This window comes from Serinus canaria, chromosome 10 (assembly GCF_022539315.1).
Source record: "Serinus canaria isolate serCan28SL12 chromosome 10, serCan2020, whole genome shotgun sequence".
Classification (NCBI taxonomy): domain Eukaryota; kingdom Metazoa; phylum Chordata; class Aves; order Passeriformes; family Fringillidae; genus Serinus; species Serinus canaria.
The window spans coordinates 1,075,916-1,092,815 of NC_066324.1; the positions used below are offsets into that span (position 1 = coordinate 1,075,916).

The 16,900-nt window shown below is 51.8% G+C and overlaps 1 protein-coding gene across 2 annotated transcripts; it reads left to right on the forward strand.

Annotated features, from left to right (window-relative positions):
• Positions 1–10: 10 nt before the first annotated feature.
• MORF4L1 (mortality factor 4 like 1) lies at positions 11–15,266 on the forward strand. Of its 2 annotated transcripts, XM_030228245.2 has the most exons (13): positions 11–146; positions 1,904–1,950; positions 3,934–4,001; positions 6,109–6,195; positions 6,348–6,428; positions 8,106–8,168; positions 10,610–10,635; positions 11,209–11,297; positions 11,403–11,504; positions 11,745–11,833; positions 12,893–13,065; positions 13,367–13,451; positions 14,582–15,266. In XM_030228245.2, exons 1-13 carry the CDS (start codon positions 107–109, stop codon positions 14,664–14,666), a joined length of 1,035 nt encoding a protein of 344 aa, XP_030084105.1. In that variant the 5' UTR covers positions 11–106; the 3' UTR covers positions 14,667–15,266. The 2 variants fall into 2 exon arrangements, with proteins under 2 accessions (XP_030084105.1, XP_050834261.1); XM_050978304.1 differs by lacking the exon at positions 1,904–1,950 and having other exon boundaries at positions 32–146.
• The last annotated feature ends 1,634 nt before the right edge of the window (positions 15,267–16,900 follow it).

The following is a 16,900-nucleotide window of genomic DNA, read 5'->3' on the forward strand; positions in this document are numbered from 1 at the left end:
CCGAGCCGCGGCTGCGCGGCGGGGCCGGGCCGGGCAGCGGCGGGGCCGGGCCGGGCAGCGCCGGGGCCCCGCGGGGAGCGGCCGGAGGAGGGACCGGCCCTTATAAATGGCGCCCAAGCAGGACCCCAAGCCCAAGTTCCAGGAGGGTGAGTGCGGGCAGGGCTCGGGGCTGCGGCGAGGGCGGGCCGGGGGTTCCGGGGGCCGCGGGCCGCGCCCGGCGCGGGGGGCTCGGCTCCGGCCCCGGGGCTCGGGATCCGCTGGCAGCGCTCCCGGCTCAGCCCCGAGCAGGTGCGAATAGGTGGGAAAGCTGGATTCCCGCAGGCTTTGTCTCCTCCCGGCCCTCCTCTTTCCTCCCGGTAACACGCGGGCCCTTCCCACCCCGCTCTTCCAAATATCCTTCGTTTTCCTGCGCGGATGTTCCTCGGCATTAAAACTGCTGAAATCCCGCTGGTTTGTCGGGGGTTTTGTTTTAATGCGTTTGAAAAATGATTATTTATTGTCCCCCGGAAGGGAGCCCAGTGCAGAAGGATTCATGGAGGCAGCGTTGGATTCTAGCACAGCTGGAATCCACATCTGCCGCAGAGCACCGGGGTTTGGGTGGATGAGGATGAATCGCCCTTTTAAGGAGGCTTTTTCTGAGTATATTTTGATTTTTAGGTAATTGTTGCGGTTAAGAGTAATACAAGTGAAATAAATAAAAATAGCAGTGCAGTGTAAGATGGATGCCCCATCCCCGGAATGCCCCGGGCCAGGTTGGACAGGGCTGGGAGCAGCCTGGGATAGTGGAAGGTGTCTCTGCCCTGCAGGGGTGGGATGGGATGGGTGTAAGGAGCATTGTGTGCATCCAGAGAACAGCCCTTGTGTGAGGGAGCAGGAGCCTGCCGGCTTATCATGGAGACAAAGAGCCCTTTCTGCAAACCATCCGTGTGTTTTTTAAAAATGAGTGTTCCTCAGTAACCGTGGTCATCTCTCCTGGAAAACACTGCACAGCCCTGAGGCAGGGTGCGTCTGCCACCAGCACTGTGACAATGAGGGCGGTAATGTCACCTCTGATTGTCAGCCCTGTCTGCAGGGGCATTTTTAAAGAAATAAAAGTACTGTCTGTGTGATGGATCCATGAGGGCACTTCCGGGAGAGCCCTTCTGAGCCTTTCTCTTTGTTGAGACACAAAAGCATTTCACAGTTCTGCAGCGCACCTTCCCAAACCCGGGGGCACTGCAGCTCCCAGGAGATGTGTGCCCTCAGATATCCTGTGTTAAGTACCCTGCAATTCCCACAGTGGAACCACACAATGAGACTTGGCCGGGAGGAGATAAAACCAGGCTGAAGGACAATCTCATCCTGTTCCAAACCCCAGAGTGAGGGGGTTCTGCAGCTGCCCTGCCCTGTTCCACAGGCTGGCTGGGAAAGCAGCGTGGGGATCTCTCTTCCTGACTCTCTGAGCTGGGAATGCCACGTGCTGCCCTTCCTGCAAGATAGGGACATGGGTGACAGTGGCTCTCAGGTGTCAGGAGCTTCAGGTGCAGAGGTGGGATCTTAGGGGAGTGCCCTGGATCAGCAACCCCTCAGAGGGGCAGCTTTGCCTGCCTGTGGCTGAGCCCAGCCTACTGTGGGGGCTGCAGCCTGACCTGAGCCTGGGGAGGAGATCTGGGCATGCCAGGGAAGGGCAGGGTGTGGGGCTTGCTGCCAGAGTCACCAGCACTGTGACTGTGCCAGTGTGCAGCTGCTCCTGGGATCCTCAGGGGTCTCTGCTCTGGGCTCCAAACAGTCACAGCTCTGATCCCTTTGGAGGGAGAGGGAATTTGCTTCTGCAGTCAGTTCCTGCCTCAGAGCTCTCCCTGGGCTGCTCTGTGCTGTTTCTGGTGACAGGGCTGTGAGCTGTCTCTCTGTGCTTCCCTTGCAGGTGAGCGAGTGCTTTGTTTCCATGGACCTCTCCTTTATGAAGCCAAGGTGGGTGGGTGTGGCTGCAGGTGGCTCCTGCTGCTGCCCAGGGAAACAAGGATGTGTTTCTGTCTGCTGTGCCTCTAGATGGGACCAAGGACTGGAACTAAAATTAACAAAAACCTGTCTGGAATCAATGTCAAACCCTGGGGCTCTATTCCAGAACAATTTCAGGAAGCCCAGTGGCACTGTGCAGCTATTCTGGGAAGCTCCCAGAGGCTGTTAGAACATCCCAGAACACTGGAAATATCCTAGAACACTTTGTGCCTGCAGGATTTGGTGCCTGAGCTCCTCAGGGGGAGGGGGCTGAGTACAGCCTGTGGTCTTCCACAGTGCCCAGGAGGAGCTGCACTGCAGTGACAAAGGAAGTGGCAATCCCAGTTCTGCTTCCAGTTCTGGCTCTTTAACCACAGGAGCCTGCACTGCAGATTTGTGCCCCTGCTGCCTCAGTGTTTGAGTGCTTCCACTCCCTCTGGAAGGGAAGGAAAGGGCTCTTGGAGCTGTATGGGTTGGAAGGTGTGCAGAAATCCCTGGGGTGCCTGAGACAGGGATTTAAATCCTTCAGTATGTGGTGTCGGTGAGTGTTAACACAGGGAGGCAGGAGAAACACTCAGTTTCTCTCTTCAGGAGAGAGTTGTAATGCTAAAATCTCACCCAGGGCACTGAGAGGGTTTGGGCTGCTCCAAACCATTCCCCTCTTAGTGCTCCTACTTTGCTCCTTCCTGCCTCTGGAACAGGAGGATGAGGCTTGGGGAGTGTGGGACAATTCCCACCTTTTGTTGGGAGGGTGTGCTCAGGGCTGTTGTGCCAGTGCTGCAGAGAGGAGGGTGATGGAAGCTTTGAGGAAATAACTGTGTGGCACTCAGGCAGGCTGAGCTGGACAGCAGCTGTGCTTGCCCTCCTTTTTCCAGAGTGGAACGGGTGCTGCAGGGCAGGCTGTGCCAGCTGGGTGCTGCAGGGATCTCCCAGCTCACAGCTGGGTTTTGGCTGTTTGTACTGAGTGCATCCTTCATCCTTCTGAGTTCCTGCACTGGCAGAATGAACTTGAAGTTTCATTTTAAAAAGGTTTGATTTGTTTATTTTAAGGGTTTAATTTTCAAAGCTGCTTTGTCAGTATTAATGAATAACAACCTTGGCTTTCTTCCTGCTCCTTTGATCTGTTTTTCTCCCGTGGTTCTCAGCCCAGCAGTTGTTTTGTTCCTGACCACATGCTTGGTGTCCCACAGCAAGGTGGTCAGGGCAGCTCTTTGTGAGAGCTTGTGGCAAGCAGGAGTTTGTGAATCTCTGCCATGCAGAGTTAAAGGAGATTCACTTCAGACCCTTCTAACCCCCAGCAGGGAAAATATTTTGCTGCAGAATTGTGTTTGAGTCATCTTTTGCTTGGTGCTCAGCCCCTTTATTCTCCAAAACAAGCAGAGGCAGGCACAGGCTGTGTGTGTCTGGGGTTAGCTCCAGGCTGTCAGAGCAAGCACTGCTGCAGCAGGAGCAGGAGAACCTTAGTCCTGCCTGGGTTCAAGTTCCATCTGTGGCATTTTGCAGCTGTTTCCTGAAACAGGAGGTTCCTCTCTGGCAATATTTTGTAGCTGAAGTGGGTACAGCACAGTGTGGTCTTGAGAAAATGTTGTATAGCCAAAGGTTCTGCCCTCTCAAACACCTGGAGGTGGCTCTGCTTGCCAGGAAAATACCAATTATAATTTGGGGAGTAGTTTTTACTTCAGTGGAAGAAAAACTCATTTACAGAGACTCAAGTCTGGAGCCCTGCAGGTTTTACAGCAGCCTCATTCTGTCACTGCTCAGGGGGGCAGTGGCAGCTGAATCTCAGCACCTCCAGAACAAGACTTGAACTTCCTGGAGGAAGTGTTGAGTTGGTGGATTTGATTTGTACAGCCAAGAAGTTCAGGGGCAGGGAAAACTCTGCAAGCTAAAGCAGCAAAATTCCCTGAGATCTCCTTGTTTTCCCTGGGACTGACTGACCTTTCTTCTCTGTTCCAGTGTGTAAAGGTTGCCATAAAGGACAAGCAAGTGAAATACTTTATCCACTACAGTGGTTGGAATAAAAAGTAAGTAGTGCATGGAATAAAAGTAGGATTTGTCTTTCCTTTCCAGGGAGATGCTTTGTCTGAGTGTGGGCTGGGTGCAGCAGCCCTGCCATGTCTTTGCTGGTGGCAGACCCTCTGGGACTGACCAGAGTGATTTAATACCTGAGCTGCTGATTTATTGACACAGAGAACATTGCCAAACTGGCCATTTCCTGCAGAGCTGGCAGGAGGCTGCTGGGAATGCTCTGGGACATTCTGGTTGTTCAGGGTGGGAAACACTGGAGTTCCTCCCTGGCAGAAACCTCTGCTATGAAAACTTCCTTGTTATGCCTTGGGAGGAAGAGCAGCTCCTTCTGAGGTGGGGCAAAGCCTCTCAGATCCCCTGCCCTTGCCTCTAACCCCAGGTGTTCAGGGGATTTTGGAGCACAGCTTGCTGAGGGCTGGGTTAGCAGCAGGTGCAGCCTGTGTTTCAGCTCCAGCCTCTCAGATTAAAGTAAACATACAGATGCTTTTTCCTCCTGCAAAACTGGCAGGGTTCCATGTGGGAGATGGCTGAGAGTTACAGACACCTCTGTAGGATAAATGTTGAGCCCATTAGAGGTGGAAGCTTACATGAGGTTGTTATATTGATGTACTTTTCTCCCTTCTTTTGAGTTGTTTTCTACCCCTCAGTTTTAATTTAGGAAATTGAGGGTTTTTTTCTAGATGATTAAAAACCTCATCTCTTCAGACCCAGAAGTCTCAGAGGGCAGTTTCCTGTTTGGTTTGGTTTCATTTCAGTGCTGAGGACTCTTAGTCACAGCAGTCTTGATCTCTGTGATGTGACTAAAAGCCAAACCTCATGTTTTAGATGTGACTTTTAATTGCATCCGCTCTCCCTGCTGCCAGAGGGCCAGGGGATGGCTCAGTGTAAACACAACACTTAGAGGGGCACAGTCACTCTGTGTGCTGGCTCCTCTTAATGAGGCAGCCCCAGTGTGGCCCTTCCTTCCCTTGTTTGTGCCATGGAGGGGCAGAGGTGCTGTCCTGATCCCGCTTTTCTTGCTTGTGCTGTTTGAGTTTCCATTTTTGCCTTCAAGCTCCAATTAAGGACATTAAAAGTGGCGTTGCTGCGAGAGCCAGGGCAGCAGAGCCTCCATCTGCAGCTGTCAGGGCCTGGCTGGGAATTACTCTGCCAGTATCAGCAGTCAGGATAGCAGAAAGCTCTGTCACTGTGGGGCACAGAGGTGCCACCTGGGCACACAGCACTGGCAGGGCTCTTGCAGCTGGGCAGGCAGGAGTGGGATAAGTGCTTGGACAGCTGAGCAGAGCACTGCCCAAACCCAGAGGCTTTGGGCACAGCTGGAGGTGTCTCTCTGCAGTCTGCAGGTGCTGCCCTTGCCTTCTCTCCACCCTCTGAAGTGCTCCTGCAGCAATGTTGGTTTGGCCACGTGCTGCTCCAAGAGTGGCAGCTGCTGAAAACTGGCACAGAACTCTTCATAAAGAGCTTTAACTGATGTACTTTGGAATGCCTCGGCCACTTTTAATGTGTTTTATTTGAGACAAGTTGTCAGACTGCTCGGCTGAGGCACTCTGTGTTGAAGTGGAATTCCTGCTGCAATGGCAATTTCCCCAACACCTGTTCTCTTAAATCGTTCACTTCAGATTCTGCAAATATTCATGCCATCTTGGTTCCCTTCACAGACAGAAATCAGAGCTCTTCTCCTTACAGTAAGATCCTATTGCTGAATTTGTTAACCTATAAAATGTTGGACTAGATAAAGGAAACTTTCTCAGTAATATACTATGGCTACAGATATCCCATTATTTTGTAAGCATAGAGTAATTTTTTTTTTTTCCTGTGATGCTTCTTTTGAATTAAAGGCTGTTTTCTCCCTCCTAAATTGCCCATCCCTCAAGTTTGGGAAGCTGGAAATGCCAGAGGGTCACAGTTCCCTGGATAGATCATTCCAGCTCTGTCCATGGGGAACATTTGGTAACTTTGGCCTTGAGCTGTGCCAGTCCATGACTTGACACAAAGCAGAGTTTAGTCCCAAATTCTGTGAAGCTTTTAATGGACTGTTGTGTGTAGAAGGCAATCATGGGAGGGCTTTGAGTGATGATTTATTTCTCTCTGGGTTTTTTCCAGCTGGGATGAATGGGTTCCAGAAAGCAGAGTGCTCAAATACGTGGATACCAACCTGCAGAAACAAAAAGAACTCCAGAAGGCCAACCAGTGAGTAGTGGGGAAGGAGGGATTGTCAGGGAATGTTTGTTCAACAGAGCTTCCATCCACAGTTATCAGGGGAAGCTACTGAGTTTCAAACCAAAACCAGAGAAGCTTCTTTTCCCACCAAAATCTTATTTCTGAATATGCTCTGTTTAAAGGGAACAATATGCAGAGGGGAAGATGAGAGGAGCTGCTCCAGGCAAGAAGACTTCTGGTCTGCAGCAGAAGAATGTTGAAGTGTAAGATTCTTTTTATTTAAAAATAAAAAACCCTCCCCCCCCCCCCCCCAACCCTGCCCAAAACACCTCCCAGACTTTGGCTCATGGGTTTTACTTTAAATGGCTCTGCAGCTCAACTCCATCTCTTGTGGCACAGCCTCTGCAGAAGCAGTTTAATGGCACCAAAAAGGCCTTTGTTAAAGTGTTTCTCTTAAAATGCCTTTTAGATGGTGCTCAGTTAATGTTGAATTGAGGTGTTGAGCAGACACACTCTGCATTTTTTGCAGTCTGTTGTTGGTGGCCTGACACTCAGAAAGGGGTGGTTCCTCATAAGTCTTGTGTATCTCAGTAAAATCAGTTTCTCTATAGAATTTCCCAGCTCTCCCAAGCACTTTGGAATAAAATCCTCACAATGCCGTGCCTTGTGCCTTGGTGCAGTTGTCAAAACTGCATTTAAAGAGCCTTTCTTTGGCTGGTTTTGATAAAGCTAAACCAATAAATACACAATTTTAAATGGGTCTGCATCCTAAGAGACCAGAAGCAAGCTCAAGCATCTACTAGAAAAACTTGATTTGAGTTGTGACTGTCAGATTTCCTTCAATCCATCCTTTTGGTGTTTCAGGAGAGATTTTATGGTAGATTTTCAGACAATCAGTCCAGCTCTGCTCATTTGTCATCTTCTGTTTGGGCAGGGTTTCACTTAATGATGAAGGTGGCCCTTGCTAATGGGCTGTTTTGAATCCCTGACTTCATTTGTGATTCTGGCTGTCATAAGGAAGCTGCTGAAATGCCACCAGTTCTTCAGAAGTGGATTTGGCAGCAGCCTCAGGGCTCACTCAGGGGTGGGTTTGGTGTGGAATGTGAGTCATGGCTGTGAGGAGTGCAGCACAGGTGGGGACAGGGAACTGGGCTTTGCTCTGCATCCTGGGGCAGTCTCACTTTGGGACTGGCCAAAGCCTGGCAGGGCTGTAGCTGGCTCCTGGTCTGGGGAAGGGGAGCCAGTGGATCTGCTGGGTCTCCCCTGGATCTCCTGGCTGGGTGCTCCCCTGTGCTCAGGTGCTGCAGGCAGAGCTCCAGCTGAGTCCTGCCAGCTCAGGAGCAGCCTCCACAGGGAGCTGTCCTCATGTGGGGTCAGACAAAACCCAGCCCAGCCACGTAGGCAGCTGATAACGAGTGTCATTAAAACCTAACTGAAACAGGTCTGAATGATGACCAGCACTGATCTGGCTGCTTAAGGGGCTGTTCCAGCTGAGTGTCTCCCGTGTGAGTGGTGGGAGGGAGCTGATGGTGGCTGTGAGTTTGACTCAGCTGTGAGTGTGTGTTGATTGCACTACAGAGTAATGCTTCCCAAAATATACTTCCAAAATCCAATCTCGGGGTCGTTCCCTTGTCCATCAGAGCTCTTTGCAGACACACCAGTGCTGGTGCTGGGGAGAGGAGAAACTGTTCACACAACTGTGCTGAAAAGGTGACACTCTCCACCTCTGTGGGCTCAGAATGGACCTTTTGTGGCACTCCTGGAGGATCTGAGGGAAAGGTGCTTTGTATTCTGAGATGTATTCTCCTGCTAACCAAGCAGTGGTGGCACTAGTGTAAGCACGGCGTGTCCCCCGGGAGTGCTGAGTGGTGCTGAGCTGCAGGAAGGCAGGAGCTGGGCTGTGTGAGGCTGCCCACGAGCTGTGTGTGCCCTGTCCCCAGGTTTTTCCGGCGGGATGGAGCCCACACCGTGTGCTGCCTGGAGACCCCGGCCATCTCCACACGGTGAGTGAGGCCCGGGGCAGTGCCACGCAGGGCTGCCACCCCGGGGCCACCTCCTTCTCCCCTGGCTTCGGGGCAGGCCCTGGGGGCCCTCAGCTCTCCTGGGGCCCACCTTTCCTCGCTCTTGGCTTCTTTCCTGGCTTCTTTGTTGGGTTCTGGGTAGGCCCTGGGAGCCGTCCTGGGTTATAGACAGGCCCCGGGAGCCCTCAGCTGTCCTGGGGGCCACATTTCCTCTCTCCTGGGTTCTGGGCAGGCCCTGGGGGCCCTCAGCTCCCCTGGGGCTCACCTTTCCTCTCCCCTGGGTTCTCTCCTGGATTCTGGGCAGGCCCTGGGAGGCCTCAGCTCCCCTGGGTTCTCCCTTGGGTTCTAGACAGGCCCTGGGTTCTCCCCTTGGGTGCTGGGCAGGACCTGGGTTCTCCCGTGGGTTCTGAGCAGGCCCTGGGTTCTCCCCTGGGGGTTCTGGGCAGGCCCTGGGTTCTCCCCTGGGTGCTGGGCAGGACCTGGGTTCTCCCCTGGGGGTTCTGGGCAGGACCTGGGTTCTCCCCTGGGGGTTCTGGGCAGGACCTGGGTTCTCCCCTGGGGGTTCTGGGCAGGCCCTGGGTTCTCCCCTGGGGGTTCTGGGCAGGCCCTGGGTTCTCCCCTGGGGGTTCTGGGCAGGCCCTGGGTTCTCCCCTGGGGGTTCTGGGCAGGCCCTGGGCTCTCCCCTGGGTGCTGGGCAGGCCCTGGGTTCTCCCCTGGGGGTTCTGGGCAGGACCTGGGTTCTCCCCTGGGGGTTCTGGGCAGGCCCTGGGTTCTCCCCTGGGGGTTCTGGGCAGGCCCTGGGTTCTGAGCAGGCCCTGGGTTCTCCCTTGGGTTCTGGGCAGGCCCTGGGGGCCCGTGGCTGTCCTGGGGTGCTTTGGCAGCAGAGCCCTGTTTGGGGCTGTTGAAAGCCCCTCTGCAGCTCCTCTGCCCTGCACCTTTGTGGTTGGGCTGGGTGCAGTGGGAGGAGAATCCCTGTGTCCAGCTGACTCCAGGCTTTCAGCCCTGGATCCTTCTAGAGGCTGCTTCCTGCAGCCTGGAGCTCCTGGAAAGCAGCTCTGAGGAGTTTTCAAGGGCCTGGGGAGCAGTGCTGGTGTTGAAAGGGAGAGCTCAGAAGCTGCTCCTTGTGCTGTGCTTTTGTTTGAGTCCGTTCAGGGTAACTGTTCTGCAAACTGCAGCAACTGGTTCCAAAAGCTGTGAAGCAATCTGTGATCAAATAGAAATAGGTATGAAATACAGGTTTGGGTTTAAAATAATTGCTCATCTTCTGATAACTGGAAGTTGTAGCAGAAAAAATGTGTAGTTAAAGCAGGCTTTATGGCTGCCTATGCAACACCTTCTGACTCTGTTAAATGGGCTGAATTCCAGCTTCCAAGAATTTATTCTACATGGGCCTAAAAATCAGTCAGAGTTAATGGGTGCTTGAAAAATAGGAAGGGTAACCAAATGTTCTGGAGGGAAGATATGGCAGCGAGTAACAAATTAGGGAATAGCATCTGGTTTTAAATTACCTAAATGGAGTTTTAAAAAACTGCTTCTGTTCAATGGTTAACCAGATTTTTATGTTGTGAATTAATCCTGGGAAGGGCTCCCTGTTCCTCCCTGTTGGCTTTGGGTTTGGAAGAAAAGCCTTTCTCTTCAATGCAGCAGCCCACTGTTGGTGACTTACCCTGGGAATTGCTCCCTCTGAGGGATGAGCTTTATCCTGCCCACAGTTTCAGCCCCATTTCAGCTGCTGTGCCTTTAAACAAGCCCTTTACTCTCCCTATCTCCAGCCCTTCCTCAGAGCTCTGCCTGTTTCCTGGCCCTGATAAACCCAGTCCAGAGCCTGAAAACAAGAGTCATTGAGGGAGTGCTGAATTTCCAAGGGATCAGTGTTGGATTGGTAGAGTTTTACCCACCCAGTGCCCAGTTTTTGAGCAGTGGATCCAGGCTGCTGTTGGCAGGGAGCAAACTGAGAATGAGTCATGGTACTCCAGCTAAAACTTGCTGAAAATGGGTAGTACATAGACAAAGTGCTCCTGCTTCTTCCCTCTGCTGCTGCACTGGCAAAGCTGGAGTATCTTTTACTGGAAGTTAATTCAGTTGAGTGAGATTTTCCTGGGAATTCCCAGAGCTTCTGTTTCCTTGTGCCATATTCTGTCTGAAATAAAACAGCCACAAACCTCATGTAGTTCTCCAAGTGCATTTGGGAAGGACAAAACTTCCCAAAAAATGGTGAATTTTAGCCTGTTCCATGAAGAATCTCGTGGTACCAAGCTCTGAAGCCAAGTTGTAGCTTGTGTTTCCTCTGTGTGTCCTTAGCTAAACACTGCCCAGGCCCCTGGGGATTGCTCCTGCTGCTTGAAACGCTTTCTGGCTTTCTGCTGTGGCTTCCTTAAGTACCACTCTCTTGACATGTGCACTAATTTGTGTTCTTCTTGCAGGAAAACAAAAAAGAACAAGCAGAAAAGTAAGTGTGTTTTATTTTGCATCTGAATGGGTCTCTCTAGTGAAGGATTCATAGCTGAAATAAGACCTTCAACCTGCCCCAATAATTCACTGACACCTTCTGCTGTCCCTCCTGGGCTCCTGGGGCTCTCCCTGCTCAGGAAGGGGAAGGTTCACACTTTTGTGCTTGGTACAAAATGTACTTGTTTCAGTCTGTCAGGAGTTTGAGCTATTGCAATTGCAAAGCGAAGCTGATCTGCTGAAATAATTTCCTAACTCAAATTTAGGTTTTCTTACTGAAAGGCAGATGTGACACAGCTGCAAAGCTGAGCTGCTGGGTCCAAAAATTCTTCCCCAAAAATATGACAGACTGGTGTGCTTCTAGTGCAGAAACCTCCCTCAGATAAGTGCCAGTGCAGCAGTTTAAACTGGCACAAACGGGGGGACTCCCAGAACAGAAGTAATATTTAAAACAACAACAAAAAAACCCCAAGAGGTGCAAAGGTGACCTGAGAAAAATCTGAGCCTTACTCTGAAATCCTTGCCCTAAATGTTGCCTGCTGTTTTTTCCTGCTGCTGTGTGTGCTGTGCACAGCTCCAGGCATTGGGGAGGGGAGCAGCACCAGCGAGACTCCCCAGCCTCCCAGGAAGAAGAGGGCTCGGGTGGATCCAACTGTTGAAAGTGTGAGTATTTTCCATTCTTTCCCAGGGATTCTGGGTGGAAAACAAAAGGGTGCTGTGCTCCCAATTAGTACCTGAGAGTAATTAGTCCGGCTTGGCTGTTCTCAGGAGGAGACGTTTATGAACAGAGTTGAAGTGAAGGTGAAGATCCCCGAAGAGCTGAAGCCATGGCTGGTGGATGACTGGGACTTGATCACCAGGCAGAAACAGGTACCTGTGAAAAGCCTGCCCAGCTCTGGGGGACACCTTCCACTATCCCAGGCTGCCCAGCTTGGTTGGGTTTTTTTAATGCCCAACTAAACTCTTGGAGTAGTCCTTTCCTAACCTGTATCATCTTAACCTGCTAATTTCACCCTAGACATGTCCTGGTGAGAAATGGATTCAGTTCAGCTTCCAGGTACAAATGTCTGCAGGAATGAGACAAACTTGTATTCTGTTTTGCATTTGTAGCTCTTCTACCTCCCTGCCAAGAAGAACGTGGACTCCATTTTAGAGGATTATGCAAACTACAAAAAATCCCGAGGAAATACTGATAACAAGTGAGTAGTGCTCACTGCCAGCCCTAAACACCTCCTTGGCTCCTGTTCTTGGACTTGGATTCCATGGAACATGGAATAAGGTTGTGAAACCTGACCCAGCCCCATGTCCAATGCCCCGTTCCAAGCCCAAGGTGATAGGGGTGTTCAGAAATCCTGAGAGAGTAATTCCAAACTGCACGTCTGCTTTCTGGATATGATTTCTGCTTCCCCACTTGCCCTAAGCCTTTTCCTGAAGGAAGCTGATAGAAGCTTCCCAGAGAAGCCATGTGGGGTGAGCTCAGTGCCCCTGGGCTCCCTCACAGAGCCAGGGGCCAGGGAGGTGCACGAGAACTTGTAAATACTCAGATGGGCAAAGCCAATTATTGTTTGTAATTACCCCAGCAATCAGCCCTGAGCAAAACAAGGTGTGTTTACTCTGCAGGAGACTTTCCTGTTTGAAAGGGAGAACAGAAAGGGAAGTAATTTTCTTCCATTCAAGAGGAAGCAGATTATTGACTTGTCAGGGTGTTTTAAGCTGCTCTGATGTAATTGTCCTGATGCCTGTTCTAAATTTGTTGGCAGGGCGGGGTGAGGGTTGTGCTCCTCTGTCACTGCCAGGTCCTGTACAAGCAGGGTGAGGTTGGAGGCCTGCAGGAATCTGGCAGGAGAAGCTTGAGAGGAAGGGGGCAGGTGTCTGAAATACTTAGGGGATTGTCCCCCTGTTCAGTGCAATTAATTCAGTACTGTCCTTTGAACATGGGATGAGCTTTGGGTGACAGCAGAAAGCTGCTGAATGTCCCCAGTGCTGCCTGTGCCTTCAGACGGGCTGCTCCAAGTCCATCTCTGCTGTTCTTGGTTTGCCTACATCCTGGCCCTGTTCAGAACAGCCCATTTTCCAGGGAGGTCTGGAATTGCATCCCTCCTGTGGCTGTAGATGTTAAGGTCTCCAGACAAATTTCCTTGCAAGATGTGAATGCCTGTGAAGGACCCTCCTGATTTTGGTGATCTCCCCGAGCCAAGCCTCGCCCTGGAGCAGTCCTTGTTCCTTGGAGCAGGCCTTGCAGAGCTTTCTGTCCCCAGGGAATACGCTGTCAACGAGGTGGTGGCTGGGATCAAGGAGTATTTCAATGTCATGCTGGGCACCCAGCTGCTGTACAAGTTCGAGAGGCCCCAGTACGCCGAGATCCTGGCGGATCACCCCGACGCCCCCATGTCCCAGGTCTACGGGGCTCCTCACCTCCTGAGGCTCTTTGGTGAGTGCCACCTGGGCAGGGGGAGTGAACAGCACTGGGAAGGAGTCAAGTGCTTGTTTCCCCCTCTTGAGCCTGTGACAGGCAGCTCTGAAGGGGGTTTCATTCCCTATCCATGTACCCAGAAGGCTCAGAGCCATTGCGGGGTTTGGGATGGAAATGAATTTTTAAAGTCTGGTTGGTTTGGGTGAAATTGTGTATATTAGAATGGATTCCTGGGCTGCTTTCCTGTGCTGCTGTAAGGTTGTGGACTTACACAGTGACTTGAAGCAGTGTTTGTGACAAGTGTCCTTGCTTTGGGCAGTGCGGATCGGAGCCATGCTGGCCTACACGCCCCTGGATGAGAAGAGTCTGGCTTTGCTCTTGAACTACTTGCATGACTTCTTAAAGTGAGTACTTGTGAGGTCTTCCAGCAAGAAAGAGAGAGGTCAGGGAGCTCAGGCTGCTGTGAGGCTGCCCCTTTTCAGTGAATTGTTGTGTAACTGGGGCCTGTGTGTGGGATCTCCCCCACGGCTGCAGTGAGGCCTCTCAGACTCCACTTCTCTGGTTCTGTTAATCTGCACTCCTACCCTGTCCCATCTGCTCCTTGTTGCAAAATGAATGCTTCAACATTTATTTATAGCTGCTAAAAAAAGCAGATGATAATTCCAGCGAGCTATTAAATTACACAACAGTTACTCAACAACAATTGAGCAAATGTTTAAAAAGTGATGAACTTTAGGAATGTTATTTCTGGGACAGACTGTCACCGGGGCTTTAGTGTGCTATGGTACGCTGTAGCCGTGGGATGTTCAGGAGGAAAACATCCTGATAATAATAAAACACTTCAATGTGAAATGAGGTGGGCTTTAAGGTCCCTTCCAACCCAAATCATTCCGTGATTCTATGATTAGGAGCTATTGGAAGCTGAAAGAAAACCCTCAGTAAATCCAGGACAGCTCTGCAACAGGGCTTGTGAGGAGTCAGCCTGGTAGCCAGGGAAAACCTGCCCTGGGATAGCCCTGCTCCTTTGGGGCAGTCTGAGGTAAATGCAGGTGCTGAAGAGCTCTGGCTGTGAGGTAGAAATGTGAACCCAGTGAGCAGAAATCCTGAACCCATTCCACAAGAATGAATGGCACACAACCTTTACCTTTGGCCATTTCTTGTTTTGCCATCCTTCACTCAGCCCTTGAGGGTCCCTGTTTGTGCAGAAGGAGCTTCCTGGTGTCGTGATCTGTCTCTGCTCCTTTGAGTAGAGCAGTACCAAATCGATGCTTGGTACAGCAGCTGCCTAAACCTCAAATACCAACAGCTTCATCCTGTTAATCTAGAGCTCACCTGGAGCCAGAGGTGCTTGGCAGCTCGTTTGGAATGGATTTTTTGGCTGAGCTGTCAGATCTGTAAGTGCTTGGCAGAGCTGAGGGGGGCAGCTACTGTGGGACTGACTGGTGCTTCTCAACCCCTGTTGTGTGTCTGGGCAGTCACTGAACAATGGAGGATTCGGGCAAGAAGCAATGTAATGTTTTTGTTGTTTTTGCAGATATTTAGCAAAGAATTCCTCTGCGTTGTTCAGTGCCAGTGACTATGAGGTGGCCCCTCCCGAATACCACCGGAAAGCGGTGTAATCCCACGGAGCAAGGCTTGGATCCTGCACCACTGTCCACTTCTGCATCCTGTCCTTCACCTCCCCATCACACAGCTCCTGCACAGCTCCTGTAAACATAGAGTGATTAAAGTTGTGTGTGTGAAGTGCAACTGCCACGTAAGTCCGGAAGATTCCTTGCTCTGCAGTGGAATTTCTTGTCCCAAAGTGGAAGCTCGGAGCTCCGGGAGCTCCGTGGTGTTTCTGGCTTGGTGTGTGCATCGCTGGGATGTAAAGGAATGTGTTCTGGTGTGTCATTGTCTGGACTCAGTGCTCATAGGGCTGCTCTCCCTGGAGGCTCGGCCTCACTAACCCGCTTTATTCCATAGTAATGACAGACCACGAGGGCTGTGTCACCTGTCTCGGTGCTATTGACTGTCTCACTCACCCCAGTGACTTTTTGGTGTTGAAAGTTCAATGTTTGGTTCATAAATGTCTGCTTTTCATGGGGTAGTTGAAGGACTGTGACTTTTTTTTATATTCTAATGATAGGAAAATGCATTCTCATCTCATAGTGTTTGGAAATGTTGGTCTTTGGCAGAGCTGTTTTACAGATCTGCAAATAAACTTTTTTAATTTCAAATGTGGTTTCTGATGTTTGTGTTTGCATCGGTCGCTGCCGTGTGAGTGTCCTGGCCAGGCTGAGCAAGAGAATGAGAGGTTTGGATCTCTTAAAGGCATTGCATGACTTGGCTCTGAGTAGCTGCTCTTTGCAGGCACAATACCAGGTTTTAATCACAGATGTTACTGCCGGAAGCCACAGTGGCCTGGGATCTGGGACCCATCCTCTCCCAGGGCTGCTCTGGGGTGGGACTGAGCCTTTCCTGCAGGGGCTGAGGGGCAGGAGGGTCCCACACGTGTCCTCAGCATGGGTGTGCCCTCCCAGCCCCTGCTGGGGGTGAGGATGGGCTGGGCTGGGCTGCCCGGGGCTGAGGGAAGGTGTGAGCACATTCCCTGGACAGGAGCCTGGCAGGGTCATGTCCCACCCTGCCCTGGTGCCCTCCTGTGCTGAGCACAGCCCCCAGTGGTGCTGGGGCTGGGATGGTCCGGTTGGATAAGGAGCTGTTTGAAAAAGCAGCAGGATCTACTGTTCCATGGAAAAAGAACGATATTGAGCAATGGGGTGAGGGGAAGTTGCCATGGAAACTGAGGCAGGGCTGGGAGCAGCTGTGGCACTTCCAAGGCGAGTTCCTACTCGGAATTCTGTTCAGGGCAGGCAGGGAGTAGGGAAAGGGGCACTGTGGGTTCCCTGCCCAGCACCAGGCTGGGCTGGAGCCGTGGGCGAAGGTGGGTTCTCCTCTGGCTCCTGGTGCTGTTGCAATCACTGCCTGCTCGCCTCAGCGTTGTTAATTAGCCACTTCTCATTATTTATCCTGGCCACTACCCGGAGCCAGGATCATGTTCCAATCTGAACAATGGATTTATCCTTTGCCAACCACCCCAAGAGTGAAAATGGCCTTTTGCTGTCAGTGCTTGTGCTCACAGAATAGGGTTTGTACCGAAGCCTGCTGGGATCTTTTGGTCATTCTGTTTTATGTGGGAAGGTCCCTGGGCTCCTGCTGGCAAACCAAGGTTCCCAGAGAGAGTTCACCTGGTGCTGTGTTGCCCCTCTGAGCTGGGAGCCTCTGCTCCTTCCAGCTCTTCCTGGAAAGGGTGAGCTCTTCTGGGCTGTCCTGAGACAGGAGTTGCTGTCTTCCCTTGCTGGCTTCCTTGGTGCCCTTGGCCCCCATGAGGCTGGATGTGCTCATGGTTGTGGTTCCTCAGACAGGGCTGTACCCCCTGAAAAAGCTGAGGAGTTTGTAGAGCAGGAAACAAAATCTTTGCAAGGATGGACTTCTGGAGGCCAAGCCCCATGCCCAGGAAGAGAAGCCATTGGAAGTGGAGTCCCTGGCACAGCACAATGTGACAGAGCCTGGGGGAGCTGAGCTGGCTGAGCTCCCTGCTGGAAAAGGTGCTTTTACACATGGGAAGTGATTGTTTGAGGAGTGGTGGGGAGCAGTGAGGAGCTGTCCCTGTCGGGGTGACCCTGGTGAGAGGGTGGGGCTGTGCAGTGCCAGCACAGCTGTTCCAGCTGTGCTGTTCCCAGTGTTTGGGCTGTGTGTGCTGCCCCACGCTGTGTCCCTTCTTCCTTCCTTTGCTCCGATGTGAGGGTGGTTTCCTGTCCGCGGGTGCGCGGGGCTGGGTCCCTCCTCGCCCTGTTTTCCTGCTGCCCTTTCG

Coding starts and splice junctions, on each gene's coding strand:
- MORF4L1 (XM_030228245.2), top strand. CDS start 107: ATGGCGCCCAAGCAGGACCCCAAGCCCAAGTTCCAGGAGG. Junction 4,002..6,108: donor TACAGTGGTTGGAATAAAAA/GTAAGTAGTGCA, acceptor GGTTTTTTCCAG/CTGGGATGAATGGGTTCCAG. Junction 13,452..14,581: donor TACTTGCATGACTTCTTAAA/GTGAGTACTTGT, acceptor TTGTTTTTGCAG/ATATTTAGCAAAGAATTCCT.